Source organism: Maylandia zebra, linkage group LG13 (assembly GCF_041146795.1).
Source record: "Maylandia zebra isolate NMK-2024a linkage group LG13, Mzebra_GT3a, whole genome shotgun sequence".
Classification (NCBI taxonomy): domain Eukaryota; kingdom Metazoa; phylum Chordata; class Actinopteri; order Cichliformes; family Cichlidae; genus Maylandia; species Maylandia zebra.
This window is the reverse complement of record NC_135179.1, coordinates 19,193,277-19,211,292: the sequence shown is the minus strand read 5'-3', so window position 1 is coordinate 19,211,292 and position 18,016 is coordinate 19,193,277. Positions and strand designations below refer to the sequence as shown.

General features: G+C 42.8%; 1 protein-coding gene across 1 annotated transcript; it reads left to right on the top strand.

Annotated features, from left to right (window-relative positions):
* The first annotated feature begins 18 nt into the window (after positions 1–18).
* On the top strand, positions 19–12,641 carry LOC101473342 (E3 ubiquitin-protein ligase TRIM8). Its single transcript, XM_004555851.3, has 7 exons — positions 19–369; positions 908–1,496; positions 6,408–6,503; positions 6,841–7,074; positions 7,310–7,341; positions 11,133–11,248; positions 11,355–12,641. The coding sequence occupies exons 2-7, from the start codon at positions 927–929 to the stop codon at positions 11,993–11,995; spliced, it is 1,689 nt and encodes a 562-aa protein (XP_004555908.1). The 5' UTR covers positions 19–369; positions 908–926; the 3' UTR covers positions 11,996–12,641.
* Positions 12,642–18,016: the final 5,375 nt, after the last annotated feature.

Genomic DNA, 18,016 nt, shown 5'->3' with positions numbered 1-18,016 from the left:
AGTTTGCTGTGGCCGTTCATTCGCCTTCCTCCTACCGGCTCCTCCCCGCCTGTGTATCAACTCCGTGACGGGTCACGTTATTGGAGGTCGGCAGTCGGTCGGTGTGGAAGCACTGCACTCTCTTCCGACGAGTGACTATCCTGCCTGTACTTACCATAAAATATTACTCAGAAGAGTTGACGGGAAAGCGAAACCAGACGAGAAAACCAGAGGGGGACTCTTATAAAATCCCGGCTTTGAGCGCTGCGACCGACAGAAGGCTGTAATCTGAAGCAAGAGGAGCGAGGATCTCACCGCGGACTGGATGACAAGCTCCACGGTATTATAGGTGCACCGGAGTCTGCCGACGACATGGAAGAGAAATAGTTGGTAACGTTACGCCTTTTCTTTTAAGAATACATCTGTTATGTTTCTGTGGGTTGCTGTAAGAAAAGCCGAGGAGTGCCTTCGCGTAATAAAATGTCAGTGTAACAGTTTATTTGACAAGAGTCACATTTGTTGTTCAGTGTCAAGTTCCCACTCGCTCTCAAAACGCCACAGCTTGTGTCGTCCTGTTCCCCAGCGAAGCCAAACATTACGCTGAAATATGAAGAAATGTAATTTATATATATTTATATATATTTGGTGTTGGGTTTCAGTGTAATGGCACTCTTTTGCTCTGAAAAGCAGGTTGTTACTACTTACTTTAAGCTTCATTTGTTAATTGCTGTGCCACTGTAATGCACTCCTAATAAGCCTGTAACTCAGTGCCCTGTGTGTTGGTTTGGCCTGTTTCCAATCTGTGCCATTTTAGTTGAATATAAGTGCAGTAAAAATTAAACTGTAATAGGCTCATTTTTTTAAAAAGCAGTGGTTCATTTAAACCAGTTCTTAAGCCTTTCCTTTGTTTTGTTTTGTTTTTCATCAGTTTGGATTCAGCCGAGGTCATGGATGCAAGCTGGAAAAACTGCTTCGAAGAGGAACTTCTGTGTCCCATTTGCCTGAATGTTTTCGACGAGCCCATCCAGCTGCCGTGCAAGCACAACTTCTGCAAGGGTTGCATCTCTGAGGCTTGGGCCAAAGACACCGCCGCGGTCCGCTGTCCAGAGTGCAACCATGACTACGACCAGAAGCCCACACTGGAGAAGAACTTCAAGCTCGCCAACATAGTGAAGCGCTTCAATGCTTTGAACACTGAGAAAGCCCCCCCTGTGCTGCACTGTGTCCTCTGCAGACGAGGGCCCCCGCTGCCCGTGCGGAAAGTCTGTCTGCGTTGTAAGGAGCCCTGCTGCCAAACTCATATCCAGACGCACCTACAGCAGCCGTGTGCGGCGCCGGGACACCTGTTAGTCGATGCTGAGGAGCTGAGCGCTTGGACCTGTCCCAGTCACGAGGAGTACAGGCTGCTCCACTGTGAGGAAGAGCAGGTGGCTCTGTGTCCGTTCTGCTGCATCTCTCACTGCACTAACCAAAGACACACAGTCTGCGATGTTGATACGCAACGCATACAAATGCAGGTACAAATGCGCACACACACACACATACACACACACTCTCCTACAGGGCAATGAAAAGATTTCATTTGGTGCACACAATTCATGGGTAATTCTTTCAGTTCGCTAGTCTATAAAGGCCTTCTCTCTTTCCCTCCTCTTTAATCTGATGTAAAAGGACTGGACAGGTGAAAGCCACCCCTCTGGGTACATGGATAGCACACAAACACACATATATAGGCATACTTCACACACACACACACACGCTGCTTTTAACCTTGATCATACCACCCACTCTTTACCGCCACGCCTTCCCATTAGCAGCGCTGTGCCCTTCGGATAAGTGCTGTGATGCAATCTGCATCCACCGGAAACGATGACCTATGTGCGGTGAGGGGCGGAAACGCGTGTAGTTTGTTTATGTTAGCTGATCAGTTTCAGGGTTCCAGGGTTGGAATGCTATTTTAGGGACATTTAGCAGGGAGGAAGAGGTGGAAATGAATTGAGAGTAAGAGCAAAATAGATCCTAATCTGGTTACGAATTGGCAACAATTAAATAATGAGCGTGTCTTGGCAGCCTTGACCTCAGGATGCGTAAAGAAACGAGGGCCAGCATGCCATGGCTGCCACCGCCATGTGGGGTTTTCCTCACTTTATTTCTGTTTCTTTGCTTTTCTCAAGACTAACGCAAGTAGCAAGGTGTAAAAACAGCCACCCACACCTTAAACACATTCCTTCCCTTCTCCTCCCTATCTATGGAAGCAATCAGAAGCAGATTTGTTTTACAGTTTGCCCTCTCGTCGTCTTTTTGATACTATTTAGTGAAGGCATTATTCCACTTGGGGAAAGTTACACATATTTCTTTCCAGGGTAAGTTCTAAATCAGTTGACCCTGGTTCAGAGCTATTATTGGGACAAAAGATGTCTGTTCAGCCCTTTCCACAGCTGCTCTCTGTGCACACTCATATGCACACACCCAGCCATCTTTCTGTTCTTTCACAACTGTATTTTCACAGAGCATATTGCACTGTGGAGTCACACTGTCCATCCCTGGACCTTCAGGCATATAATACACAGTGATTTATTGAGAAAAAAAAGTGTTAATAGCAAAAACTGTTGTGCTCCTTGTGTGCTGGGTCATTTGTTAAAGTAATACGAGACCACAGTGTCTTCTCGTCATTATTTGCTGAGAGGTCGTTCGCAGAGCTGTGGTCTATTTTGGTCTTAAATTCCCCGGGCAGCACTCTTGTTGCTTTTGGGATAAACAAAGACACAAAACCGACGTAGCAATGTTTGTATCTTTTAGTTATCTTTGGCTCTCAAAGGAGACTTTTACATTAACCTTTTGCAGACATGCTGGTAATTTCGAGATGAGAAAAGAAGCGTAATATAATAGTAATGTTCTCCCTGGGACAAGCGGAGGAGGAGCCCTCCCACACAACCTCACCTTGGCTTTCTCAGGCACCTCAGCAGGAAACCGTCGCTCATGGAAGCTCTGCTGTTTGAAGCTTCGTGTATCTGGGCTGGAGTGAGTCAGATACCCAGAATACTGAGGGCAGGCCACTGACATCAGAAGTAGGGAATAGTTGTCAGTTGATTGTGAAAGAGGCTCTCTGTTCATTGAGCCTGAGGCTCCTCATTTAAACATGAGCTTCCTGGCAACCTGTGGGTGTCTGGATGCCTAAATAGGACAGTGGGGAAAGTGATCATTGGCGGGCTTAAGCTTGATAAAGGTAGGCTTTCATGCTGCTACACTGCCCCAGCCCCTCTGTGCTATTTCAAACACACAAGACAAAAAAAAGGAATTGGAGGAAACACGACAAAAAGAGGAAGACAGAGTTGCTGAGCAGAAGCATCAAGACACAGAAAAGCTGCTGCTATAATGTGAAGCCAGCTCACATAAAGCAGCTCACGCACCATTTACGATACTAATAACCCAACAAAGTGCTCTTTCCTGTTTTGTCAATGCAGCATTCACACTGAGCTCGTGTGCGCCGTGTTACCAAAGTGATGAATAATACCAGTGCACCGTCTTAAGTTCAAAGGCACTGAGGAGGCAGGACATGAAAAAGTGAAGGAAAGAAGAAACACAGGCAGCCAACTGACACAAGTCCACCAGTTTGCAGGGTAGTGTCAGCTGTTACGGTTACTATCAGGTTGTTTGAAGAGGAGTGTTTAACTAAACTGCCTCTTGTGTAAGCAAGATGTGGTGTTGAGATGGAGTACAGGTGTAGGATGTGTTACAACTGTGCGAAACAGGATTAAAGACTACGCTGCTGATTTTCAACGTAAAGCCCTGCCAATTACACGAGAAGTGTTCGCGCTCAGTGCTAGCTGCATCTGAGAAAAACACTCAAAACAACATTTCATTAGTGAACATGTAAAATCCACTAACTGAACACATCACAGTGTGCTCGTGGTTTCTATATGTGATCTCATTGTTGGTGCACAAAGCAGAACTTGATATGTTATGGTGAAACCACCAAAAGCTTTAGATAACGACTCTGACAAGTCATTTGGAACATGAACCAACACGAGGCATTAATAATGCTTAAACTGTAAAGTCCTTAATAGAAATGTGCCTCAACTTTAATTGGGAGAATTAAGAAGAATAGTCTTCGAGGTGTGTGGTACAGGGCTTGCTGCAGCCCTTGCTGAACTTATTGTTGTTCTTTCCATGAATGATATGAAAACCTCTGCAAGTGCAGCTGTTAATTACATTCACCCGCATGGCTGTATGATATAGGGCTTACTTCAACAGTTCACTTTATTTCTGCACACACACTCTATAGGTGTCAGTATAACAGCCCATTAAGCTGTACTCATAAAAATGTATTCTTGATTTCACTTGTGGGACCAATTTTTTAAAAACATAGTCAGCACTGCAGGGTGATGCAGCAGTTAATTCACGAACGAAATGCAGTGTTTTTCCTTCTCAGCACTTAAAGCTTCCTTCATCGATAGTTTTATAGCTACCGTGGATCAGAAACTGTGTAATGTTAGAGATGTCGCTGATAGAAATGACTCCGAAGCTCAAGTGTCAGTGGCAGTTCCCTCAGTTCAGCTGAGCTTTTGAGCATCTTTCAGTTAATTGATCCGGTTTTACTTATTTGGGTCACTCCCATCCACTACTTTTCCAGCTGTAGGAGACAGCTGTAGACAGCTTTGAGAAACCAGCTGTCCACTGCCTGCTCAGCATCAAATAGCAGAGTATCTCAGTCACATTAAAGTTTACAAATGTAGAGACTAGCTAACAGTAACAAGCAGTTAGAAGACAAATAGGGGTTGGAGTACACTAAAAACAGAGCAAAATTGGTGGCTAGTAATATTTTTAAACCTTTATTTAACCAAGAATGAAGTCTCGAGAGTTAGCATGTTTTGGAAGAGTGTCCTGGGCCAGTATAGGCGGCGTTAACTTCGGGTGCAGAGCTAAAGCTCCCAGAGAAAAGCTGCACAAGCACAGGAAGAGCATGTAAACTCCACACACAAGGGCCCTGCCCCAGGTTCAAATCCAGAACCCTCTTGGTTTGAGGCAATAGTGCTAACCACCAGACTACTACGCTGTCCCAAAATGAGTGCCTGGATAGAAATTTTGTCAGTTTTTGTGGCCAGCCTTAAAATATGCTGAAGCAGTAGAAATACCACTTTTGGGTCTTTCCCATGTCAGTGCATTTACTCTCAGCTGCCCAAAATACATGTCATATAATCCACTCTGCTTCCTTTGAGTGTTAGGGGAGATAAACGTATTCCTGCTGTTTCCTAGGTGGACAAATCAGTAGTCTTCTTCACTCAAAAGAACTGTTCTGATAACAAGCATAAGTGAGTTATTATGGTACATTTGGCTACTATTTTATGCCATTTAGAGTCTTTCTTTGTTATTTTGTTGAAACTATATACACTGTTGAAAGTGTTCACTGTGGTAAACTATAGTGGCCAGCCTGTGGATGTCCATTAGACAGCACAACGTGAGTGTTGCAAGCAGCTGAAGAGGCCTGTTGCTGTGATACCACAATGTGACTACCCTGAGACTCACTCACTCGAGACCACAGGAATGTCCTCATTCTCCCTATCTCTCTCTCTTTTGGGCGAAACTTTTTTTTCCTCCTTTTTCTTTTGGTTTCGCTCTCTTTTTGTATGTCTTTCTCACTCTCTTTCTATCCGTTCTTGGCATGTGCAAGCATCGCCTTTCCTCTCGTCCCCTTTCTCGGGTGCATGCTCATTGGGAGGGAGGGAGGAGACCTCGGCGCTGTGCACACAGACATGACAATCTGTCACTGACACACAGGCCAATGCAAACAATGGGAGCAATGCATGTGGCAAAATGAGAAAGTGCGGGGGGGGTAGTGAGGCACCCCCGCTCCCTACATACACATGAGATTTCACATATGACTACATACACAAGACTTTGTTGCCATGACAGCAGGTTTTCTCTTATTTGGGTACGCGGCCTTTCCAATGCAGAAACAGTTCATTAAAAAGTCTACCTGCCCTCCCCTGTTTCTAGTTAGTTGTCAGTCTGTGACAGCAGATTGATTCCCAGCCTCTGCAGTAAATGGGGAAGGATTATGTTCAGTGGATTTTTTTAACTGGCTCTTGGCTCTTGTGTACCCACAGAGGAAGTAAGCTTGTCCCAACAATGGAGCTCATTTGACACAGCAGGGTCAGCGTCAAACTTTGGAGCAGTCAGAGAATGATTTGTGCAGCCATGTTTGCCTTTGCTCTCCGAATGCCTAAATGCATGTTCATGTCGCTGGCAGCTGACTGTGGAGAAAGTTGTCTCGATGCCTCGTGAAAAGCAGCTAGGTATGCTGCGGTCACAGCCGAGGCCCAAGTTTTTCAGAGTTTCTAAATGTATGGGTATCTTTGTTTTTAATTTTCAGGGCATCTTGTTGTGGTTCGCCTATCTAATCCATCCTATCTGTCATTCCTCCACAGGCCATGCTAATGAGGCAGCAAGACAGACTGGAAGGTCGTGTTCAGAACATCGATGAGCACCTCAACAAGCTGGAGTCAGACAAGACACTGATGAAGGTGCATTTTCAATTCCGAATGTTATGTGAATGTTATCAGCATGGGGGTTTGTGCTATAATTTTGTCTGCTGTAATGAAATTACTCTACCGTTTCTCACTCTTGGGAAATCAAAGGTAAATGTAACTTTAACTATGACTGGCAGGTGCAGCAAAGTGAAAATGGATTTAACAAACGACTTTCCCACTTTCATATTGAACAAGAACAGCATAGATTCCATAAAATTGTGTGTCTGTTAATAAAAATTGTAGTATCTGTTTGTTAACATCAGTACTTTTAGTCATTTAAAAATGCATTTCTGCGTGTAAACGTGCATACTTGTGTATCCTGTGACCACAGGATGCAGTGTCTGAACTGAAAGAGCGTGCAAGAGCCCAGTATCAGCGGATGCATGCGCTGCTAGAAGCAAACCAGGCTGAAACCATGCAGATGCTGGAGAGCACCTACAACTCGTACGTGAGGAAGAACTCCCAGCAGGTGCTGCAGCTCAACGAGAGGCGCCACGAAGCAGAAAAACTCCTGAGCTCAGTGCAAACATTCTTCCAAAAAGCAGGCAGTTTGAATTTCATGAAGGTACAACAAATCTGCAAATTGTTTTTTCTATTTATCGAACATGAACCTTTATCTCTATGACCCCTTTTCACAGTTCTTGCATCTGCATCAGACAGTGATACTTTTGAGGGATATAAAATGATGTTGTGATATGAAAGCATGCGCAGTAAACCCTGATGCATCTTATAATAACTGTTAGTGAGACATTTGAAGGTGTGTGGGAATGACCCGTGAAACTTTTGTTTTTTCATTTCAGAATACAAAACCTTATCAGCTCCTCATGGACAGGTAAGAAGTTATTCTAAGATATTCATTTCTTTGGACTAACTCAGTGATGTTTTCATGCAAGCTTTTTAGTGCACTGATCATCATCTTTATTCATTGTGAGAAAAACAGCCAAACTATCAAATATGTCCTTGTACAACATTCAACTGTTGCGTTGTTTTCAGTGGAATTAGCTAAATGTAGCTTTAGCGGGTGTACTGGTAATAAAAGCAGGCAAAAAACAACAACAACTCCAACAGAGGTCAAGCAAGCGAAATATAAGCAAAGGTCAGAGAAAACAGCAGTAGAACAGATAAACCCATGTGTTTCCCCTATGATGTATAAATGGAAAATACTCTGTGATGAATTATTTCAAAAACCTGATCATAAGCAGGAGGGGTTGTCTCCTTGCCACATGTTATTTGCTTGTTTAATGGTGGGACTGGGTGAGCCTCACAGTTTTCTAACATGCTGCAGTGATTTTAACTATTCATTTGTCACTCCTGGCCTCAACAACTTTTTTTTAGCACTATGCATAGTGTTTTTAGCAAGTTAAACTTTGACCCTGCACACTACAGCCAATGGATCTACAGTCCCCTGGACAGCATGATTTTGGTGTGGATGTCCAGTCTGAGGTGGATGGGTTCACCTCAGACGTTCACTTGGCTGCAAAGTTTTTCCCGATAGTCTTCTTTCTGCCATATGGTGACATTTATCTTTGGCTGTCGGGGACTTTCAGTATATAGTCTTATTCACAACAATTTAGGCCTCATCTTACATCTTCCTAATATGCTAATATTAGCCTAACCATAGCGCTGTAGCTAGCTACCTCATGGCTGGCTACAGGTAGCAGGTAGGGTTGCCAACCGTCCCTTAAAATACGGAATCGTCCCGTATTTCGAAACAAAAGTACACGTCCCGTATTGAGCTAATAAGGGACGCACTTTGTCCCGTAATACAGTGAGAATCAAAAGTAGTCTATAAATGTTTATGGAATTAACGCTTTGTTTGAAAACATAATTCCCAGCCCCTCTCCTGCTTTGTGACCAATGAGCTGACAGCACACTTATGACAATTCGAGTATGACAATTCAGATTACCGCTCATCTCATTGGTCGAGGAAAGGTCGCTTGCGGAGAAAATACCGGAAGACAACAGATGACCACAACAAGAAGCATGGCCAACAGGGGAACAAACGCCGACTCTGCGGTGCAAGTCTCGGACGACAGTACACCTAAAGCTGGGCAGACACTGTGCGATTTTTTCAGTCACGTTATTCAGCTCCTGCTCAAACTGCACGATTGACTCGCAGGGGTTAGAAGTTCGTATGGCCCGATGCTCTGATGCGACCTGAGTGCTCACACTGTGCCTCCATAACATGAAGGTTATAACAGAAAATCTGTCGCTCGCTCTCTCTCTCTGTCTTTCACTCACACAGACACACCACTACCATCAACTTTGCTAAATTGCTAATGAAAAACATTGATCAGGCAGCTGTGATTGAGCAGCAATGTAAATCCAACTATTTTCACGGTTGTTGTGGTCGTGATCATTTTGTGATGCCACATCGAAAAGGCTCGGATGAGCTTTCCAAAGTTCTCCAAGTTGTGCCTCCATCGCTTGTGTCCAGATCACACGCTGCACAGCCGTGCTGCGCCGTCTTTTTCACCGACGTTTACGTGTTTGCGCGTGAGCAGTGTGAGCGGCTGTGGTGAGAACCTCACGAGCGATTGATGATCGGGAGCTGGTCGTGAGGTGTTAATCACTTCTCGTTACCCCACGTATACTACACGACGCACGATGAAGGCCAAAATCGGTCCGATCACTCAAAAATCGGCTCAAAATGGGCCAAAAATCGCACAGTGTGAGCCCAGCATTAGAGCAGCAATGTTTGTTCCCCTCAGAGAAAGGGAAGAATGGGAAAAGGAAAACACCTGGCTGGAAAAAGTTAATATGGGCATGTGCAGTGAATATCAGCGCTATGTGGCCAGAAGTGTGATAATATAATTTATTTTGTGTAATAAACAACTGCAAGGATAGATGATTACAACAAATTGATGACTAATACATAAAAGTAATACATAGATGAATAATGATGATGAGTTATGATGCGTAATCATGGGAACAAGCGGGTTTACAAACAGGAGCAGCTGATTAGCATTAGAAAAGCTGAAATAATACCTCAACTGAAGCCAATTGTACTAAATGCACTAAATGTGCACTGTTACAAGAATGTTTTTCTTTCTATTGTTTTCTATTATTTTAAGTTAAGCAGGACAGAGTGCTTTTAAAGAAAGATTTACTTATATTCTCAAAAGTTAAGCATGACAGGCTTTTGTTTAAGAAAGAGACCTGTTTTATCGTGTTAATGTTGTCATTTTGAGCTAAAAATAAATGGCTAAATGATCATTTGTTTCACATGTGTTCATATCACAAAGAATAGAATATGCATCTACTTAAATCAACTTCAAGTCAAATGGTTAAAAAAATAATTTCACACACAAAAAAAGAGCTAGAAAATTCACCACACTGGGAAGGGTGAAGACAACTGGGTCGCCCGGCCCTGGCCACGAGGTGTCCCTTATTTATTTTTCAGGGAGTTGGCAACCCTAGTAGCAGGTCAATTGATGGTTTATTCATGTATAGGTTTATTTATGTAAATCACAACAACAGTTGTCTCAAGAAAGTATTCAACAATGAAGGAACCCCCTATTAGTAAGCACTTTGCAACAGTAAGAAGGAAAAACTTCCTTTTAACAGGAAGAAACTTTAGGCAGAACCAGGCTAAGGGAGGGGCAGCCATCTGCTACAAGTGGTTACGACTAAACATTCAAACATCCGTTATTAAGTTTGCAGTTTGTATTATGTCAAGAGGTATAGCATGGCTGTACTTTTTTTTTTCGTACTTCAGTAAAAACATGTTATCTCATTTGTAGGTGTCAGCTAGTTCACATCTAAAGCTGCATCTACACAGGAAGTGATTAGCACTTAAAGCTGATGGTTGATTGCTAGCAGACATGCCAGGTTCCGGTTGCATAGCTAACCGACCGATGTATTTACTGAGCTCTCACATGTCAATAACCACCATTCTGTGCAGTAATTGGTAGTGACCTCCCCTCAAAGTAGAAAATTGTTTTATCTTGACTTCACATCACCAGTGGTTAGTCAGGTGAAGTTGACAAACTTTCTAAGGTCTGTGCTCAACATGTCGATTCGCAAATCTTGTGTTGAGGCAGATTAGCTTCTAACTCTGCTAGACCTTATTACTGGGAGAAAAGTCACACTAGTCATTTTATTGTTGAAAGAAGTTGGACTATTTTTAACTTAAGCATTTCAACATGTTATCGTTAGGGGTGAGTCGGTGCTTGTTTGCTTTTGGGAACTGATGGAGCATTTAGACTTGAAAGTCACTGGTTTTCAGACTCAACAAGGGGATATTTCCAAAAAGTTCTTACAATGGCCACTTCAAACTGGGTTTTAAAATGCCCAACCTTTGGCACCAGAACTTTTACAGTCTGTTGTAAAAACAGGTTTGTCTGTTTAGCCAATTTTGTAGCTGTATCAGTTTTAATAATGATTAAACTGGTGCAATGATTACAGTCAAACTTTGCATCCTATTTAATCATGCAGTGAGCTACCAATGGAAATAACCAAGCTAGCTAAGGTAGTGTTGATAACTTCGCAGCACTATCATCTTGTCCAAATTTAATCACAGCCAACTTTAAAAAAGAATATTTATATTTTTTAAATCTCAAAGTGCAGAGTGTCTCTAACAATTCGATACTAATGATTTTACTGTTGTGTTTCTTTTTACAGGTCAAACTCACATCTGAATAGCATTATCCCTCCAGTCAGAGTGGGCCAGCTCCACTCTCATCATTTGCTGTCCGACCTGTCAACAAAAGAGAAGAACTTGCGAAAAATGCTGGAGGGTAGGATTAAATTACAGAAAAATAACTATAGATGAGTTTTTCAGAGATGTATTATCATTAGAATTAGCACTCATCTCTCTGTCCTACCTCTACTTGTCATTCTCAGAACCGTTCAATGAGTCGCCTCTTCTGGAGATTGTGCAGTCTCACAGCAGCTCTGCTAGCTCCCAGTTGGGGACTAGTTCAGGAATACAGAAGAGGAAATACAGCATGGCGTTCCTGGAGGCTAACCCAGAAAACTCCCAGAATCCTCCACCTTTGCTCTACAGCAGCAAAAAACCCTTCCTGGCCAACCAAGGTCACCGGGCATCATCTGTATATGCCTCTGAAGTCCTCTCACAGAATCCTCACACTGGCCCTGGTCATAGTCGGCTCCTAGATACTTCAGCCCATCACATGGTGGGTCTAGGGTCCAGCTCTAGCCACCACTCAGGAACCATATTCCCATCCTCCCACTTCTCAAGTGTTGGTGCCTCACAACAAGCCGTGTACGAAGGGAGGAAAGTACTGATGTGTACTTGCTGCTCCAGGGCCCCTGCTGCTTGCGCCCGGCCTCCATACCCAGCGTCGGACACCTTCCCCTCTGTGACCTCTCAGGAGTTTGCCCCACATGCCCCTCTACCTGCAAGTCAGCCACTGCAGCATTTTCCCATGAGGGGACTGATGGAAACATCGCAGACAGCCAGACATGCTGAATTCTATGGGCTGTACGGCCAGTCTTCAACCAAGCATTACGGGACCAAATAATAAACCCAAATCAGCATCCGTTCTGTTTTATTAGATCACGTTTGGCATCAAGAAGTTCCATGTTTGCTTTTTTTTTTCTCCTTTCCATTTTGATTCAGAGACGCAACCCCAGATTATATCTCCACACACCTTTATGACAATCACTCTTGACATTTATTTGAAACCATTTGGGGAGAACATGCCCTGTTAACTTGTGTAGCTCTGTTTACTCCCCGAATCACAGTGACAGTACTAATGATCTAATTTGAAAGCATTATTTATTGTCTGTTTCAGTTCGACTGGAAGTGCTAATGTGAATAATGTAGTCTTAAATCCATTCAAACTTAAGAAATGACATATTCTTCAGGGGTCCTGGCATGGGACTCCAGAGACTCCAGTGCCTAAAGAGACTGTTAACACACTTGTATTGTACTTGCAATTTCCTAACTCTTGATTAATTCCTGTTTGCAGCTGAAAGCATGCAGGGAGCCTCTCCATGCACTCCAAAGTCCATGTGGCTTTAGAAAAAAACAACAACAAAAAAACACTGGACTGCAAATGTTTTGTTTTTTTCCAGATTCAGGTTTTTCCATTAGTTTTTTTTTTTTATAGAAGATTATGAATAAACCAAAATCTTTTGAATAAATAAAAAAGCATATTACATGACCTTTCATTGTATTTTGAGCACTGGTTTTCAAAAGTAATCCGCTGGGTATGCTAGTGTGTACCTTAAATCAGGTGACGCGCTGGTTATTTTAAACGCCGTGTCTGATTATAGTTTGAGGTCTATTTGTCCTAAGAAGCAAATTGTGCGATTTGTTTGGGTAAAGAGCTTTTCCAGGGTGACTCACTGAGTTACACATGAAAACAAAAAATAAAGAGAAGGTGTTACAGTGGTACATCCGACCCTGCTGCTGACCAGCAAAGCTTGTAAAACAGAGAGAGGGAAAAAAAGACACTGAAAGGCGGAGGAGGTTACAGAGCGGCCCACAGCAGGCCCATTATCTGCCAATTTAGGACAGTTCACTTCCTTGTCAGCATCCTGGTCTCTGGCAAAAATCTCTGTGTCATCCCTCTTTGTCTTGTTATTGGAGCTGGTTGTCAAGTTAGGTCAGAGAACAGGAATAACCAATGAGCAGCACCTTCCCTCTCCTCTCTCCCTTCCTCTATCATTTTCCAGAGCTCGATGCAGAGGAGGAGAGGAGGGTTAGAGCGGAGGATGATATAAGCGCAGAGTTTTAATGAGGATCTACTTATCTGTCACTCATACTCCTTTCATTGTTCCCCTCCCCCATTTAGCGAGATAGCAGGAGCGAGCTTGGGATGGTGGGGGCAGCAAAGTCAGGGTCGAGGGGGGAGTAGCAATGGTAAGGCACATCACTTATTTATAGGTTATAAAACCTTGCTCCCTCCTATATGGTCCAGTCTGCTTTTAGTTTTTTTAGTTGTTGTTTTTTTGTCTTCTTTGAAATCTGTTTCACTTCCATGATAACTCCCTCCCTTTAGCAGCAAATGCACGAGGGAGAGGAGTGAGAGGAGCTGAGGTTTAGTTACAGTGTGGCAATCTGACAATGTGCGTATGTGTGTGTTTGTGTGTAAGCCAATTAGCATTCCCCTTGTTCACTGTCCCTTCTCGCTCTGTGTGTGTGTGTGTTATTAATAAAACATACAGCAGATGTTCCAAAGGAGCATTTTATCCATATGATCATTTTTATTTATAGAGCCCTATTAAATCAACGATCCATTCTATAGAGCGGGGTTTGCATGTGCTGTTTTTCTTTTTTTGTTAGGTCTCATAAAAGAATTGGAAATTTTGTTGAATCGTTCTCTCGTGCATTGTGTTGCCCTGTCCTAACTACAGGCACAAACACGGGGCTGGACGAAAAGCCTCTATGGTATGCTTGTTCTTGGTTTGCGTTGCCTTGTGTGCGGGCTCTGTGCAGACGAGTTGAATCCTGTTTTATAAGTGAATGTGTGCTCAGGTGTCGCCACACAATCAGGCGGTTAGTGCGTTGCATCGTATATGTGCATAATTAGGCTTGTGTGAGAGCTCCGCGAGGTCACGTATAGGGTAAAGGCTGATGCGCTGACAGCTGTGCTCTGTTGTGGCAGGTGTGTCGGGGCTGTATATGTATGAGAACAACACGCCCGTGCCTGCAGCAGGACATGAGCCTGCAGTACGTGTGCTCAGTGTGCAGGAAACTGTGCAGCTGTTGTTTGTATGCTTTTGCCAGTGACTAGAGATATTGGAGTCAAGGTAGGAACTGTTTCTCTCTTTTTCTCCCCTGACATTTATTACTAATTCTGATCTTCAGGGTCTGTTTACCTATGATATGATCTTGATACTCTGACAAATGTTTGCAACCTCTAATGCCAGTAATAACTGCAATATTTGCATCACAGCCCAAGCTGAAAGTGAGACAGTGATTTGGAAAGTATTCAGGCACCCTTTTCTGTGTCAAGCCACACTAAACCACACGTTTCAGAGTGGTTAGTGAATGTATTACTGACTAAAAATCATTCATATAAGTAGTGTTCAGTTCTTTATACTTTTTACTTGTCCTTTGGCAATAATTGGAGCTTCTAGGCTACAATCTTTGCACACCTGGCTTAAGATAGTTTATTTTATTCTCTGTGACAGCTCTGTCAAAGTGGATAACAAACGTGTACAAACTGACAAGTTCAGATCTTGCCAAAGATGTTTTAAACGGTTTAATTCTGCTCCACTAGTTACAGTCTGAGACTTGTTTCGAAACCACTTTTCTTTTGGGTGTAATACAGATGTCAGCTTAAGGGATGCCGAAGTGACCTCTGTGATGACGAGTCAAAGAAATCTACAACCTCCCCAGTTTGTCTGGTAAGAGCAAGAGGATTGTGATGACAATAAATCCATGTCAGTAAACATATATCTGTTGATCATTCATTTATTAGAAGGAGGTACTCTTCCATGAATGTGCATACATAACTTAGTGTTTGTGTGTGTGTGTGGTTTCTGACCCACCCAGGACCAGAGAGAGTCTTTGCTGAGCTTCACAGATACTCCCACTGTAATCCAGAAACACCAGTATAACTGTCCCGAGAAAAGGAAATAGCACAGCAGTTCAGTCATCCCCAGAATGGCTGACCTTCCTCCCCTTGGCTTAAGACTTCCTTGTATTCCCAGCATTTTATTATATGTTTGGGGCTATTCCTCATCATCGATTGGGAGCAGTACAGAGAATAGATGGGGGGATGGATGACCTTTTGAACACTGGGTGACTGTTGTCATGAAAGGCGACTCCCACTCTCCCAAAGCCGATGCACTCTGGCGATGGTATCTTGCAAGACCTACATGCATTTAGCCAGAATCCTTTTCCTCATCCTTCCTGTCGGGCTTTCTGACCCCAGCTGCAAAGAAGACCATCCAACAGCAGTGCCTGTGTCCCACAAACACGATTCTACATGTTTGCTGAGTTTTTATTTTCAGACATCCTTTACATGTGATTTGAAACACATGAAGCAGACTGTTATGTGTCTTTTACTCAGAACTGCTCGCGTCTGGTGGCGGTCAAACTTCCTGCAGGTTCTCCGATCTCTACAGAAAACATCTGAAGTCTTCTTGCAATAAATGCTGAATTCTTGGTCACATACCAGACCAATTAAATATTTACTCAGACATCCTACTTAGTCTGGCTGACTCTAAGAAGAGCCCTGGTCATTCCGTTACTTGGGTGTTTCTCCTAATAACCACTCAAACCTTTATAAATGGATTTAGAACCAGCACCTCAATGCAGTTTCCAGTCATAATGGCTGCTATTGTCTTCCTGTGCAGTGTGAATTGTAGAAGCTTTATATACACAGGTGTGTGCCTTTCTAAACTATGGCTAATCAGTTTGCCAGTTTGCCACAGGTGGATTCCAGCAGAGCTCAAGGACAGTTAAAGTAAACAGGATGCACCTGACCACAATTTGGATTCCCACACAAAGGGTGCAATGACGTTCGTAAAGGAGAAAATGTTCTAAAATGATTTTACGTTATGTTCACAGTGAACACAATGGAGTGTGCAACAGCTGAACAGATCTAGTGAATTTTTTCAGCTGGGTACGGTTTGACTTCCTCTGTTACTCAGACCTTTGATTAGTATTATTGACATAGTCAGAAATGCATTTGCGCAGCTTCCAGCTTGTGTAACCGCCCTGCCTGTTCCAGTTCAGCGGTGGATATTAGAGGTGGCTGACATGGATGCATTATGTACTAACTTACAGTATGGCAGAAATGCATTTGTCACACAAAGCTTTAACAGTCCTTCCATTAACACTGACAGGAACATGAACATGCCCAGCTGAATGCATACGGAGCAGCCATTCATCAACCAAGCAGAATTCTAACCTTCATCTGATAAGACCTTTGAAATCTGTGCCAAAACTCTAATCCAGGATAGCAGTGCATACACACACACACACACAAGTGCACAAACATCAAAGACAAAAATCTGTAGCCAATGTTTATTGATCTGCAGGTCTATTTTTGCTCGGGGAAATCATTCTAACATAAACCAGCCCTCTGTCAAATTTGAGCTGCAGGGAAACAGGCAACATTCATGCAATGCATGTTAGAGTGAAGCAGTGAAAATAAGCAAAGGAAGATGTATAAATGCAGGTAAGCAGAATCAGTGGATGTGCATATATGTGTGTATATTTGTGTTTTTGGCTGTGTATATATGAAGACATGTGAGATCAGTGCTTTTGAACGTGTCAGAGATCTTTCACGGAGACAAGCTGGATTAATTAGAGACAGTACAAAGTGATGTCAGTCATTGCCATAGGAACTTTGTGCTACACTAGTGACACACTCAAGTGTCAGAGGTGCAAACTATTAAAGTGTCTTTACTCTTGTACTCTTGGAGTGAACCATTGCGGGGGGGTTAAAGGTTGGTTTGGAAATGATCAAAATAAGAACTGTACTGAAATTTTACTTGAATGAAAACCTTTTTAAAGTCAAACTTGAACATCATTGTTGCAAATGGCAGCATTAAATGTGAGCTTTGTGGATTTCACTTTCAATTTGAGTTTCAGCCAAGTATTTACCAAACAAGCATCAGTTGCACTTTACCGTACATGCTGGTTTCTCAGGAAGACATGCAGTTACCTACTACTTCGTTAGCTATACCTCGCTAGTGACGTCTTGCTCCCCTTTTAATAGACAACACATATGAAAGGTGCTTATTGGATGGAGATCTGGTTACAGTGGAGGCAATTTTAGTGAACTCACTGTCATGTTCAAGAAGCCACTTGAGATGATTTAAGCTTTGTCACATGGTGTATTACCTAACTGGAAGCAGCCATCAGAAGATCGATACAGTGTGGTCATAAAAGGGTGGATGCACTGGCAGCAGTAATGCTCAGGTCGGCTGTGGTGTTTAAATTAAGCTCAGTTGTGTGCCCAGAAGACATCCATCACACCATTACACCATGAGCCTTAACCACTGAAGGCAGGATGGATTTATACCAGATTCTGAACCTATCCTGTGAATATTGCAGCTGAAACCTTGAATCTTGTTCCTGGCTAACAGGAGAAGCACCCAGTGTGGTCTTCTGCTGCTGCTTCACTGATGTTCATCTGCACAGCATGATTGTAACAAGTGGTTATTTGAATTACAGTTGCCTTCCTATCAACTCAAACCAGTCTGGCCATTCTCCTCTCACCTCTGACATCAACAAGGCACTTCCCCCCAGAGAATCTTACTATATATCCATTTTTATTTGACAGTGAAATATACTTTAGCTATGTTTTATGTTTTAAGCTATGATCTATGCATATATAACACAACATATGATAAATATATTATATATAATACAGAAAAAACAGGAAAACTCATAAATATAAGGAACTTGATACAGTTTCTGATTTAAATATTTATTCATTATTAGTGTTTGTTTTACAGGAGAATATATTTTAGATAGGATTAGGCTACAGATGTTAGTCATTAATGCCATGTTTACATAGTTCTCACTACAGTGGTTTTGGAAAACAAGCCAAACTGTTTAGCCCTCCTTGGCCTGT

Excerpts from the sequence above, each read along its gene's own strand:
- LOC101473342 (XM_004555851.3), top strand. The coding sequence starts at position 927 with ATGGATGCAAGCTGGAAAAACTGCTTCGAAGAGGAACTTCTGTGTCCC. Across the intron at positions 7,075-7,309 it reads GCAGTTTGAATTTCATGAAG|AATACAAAACCTTATCAGCT; the intron begins GTACAACAAATC and ends TTTTCATTTCAG. Across the intron at positions 11,249-11,354 it reads CTTGCGAAAAATGCTGGAGG|AACCGTTCAATGAGTCGCCT; the intron begins GTAGGATTAAAT and ends TGTCATTCTCAG.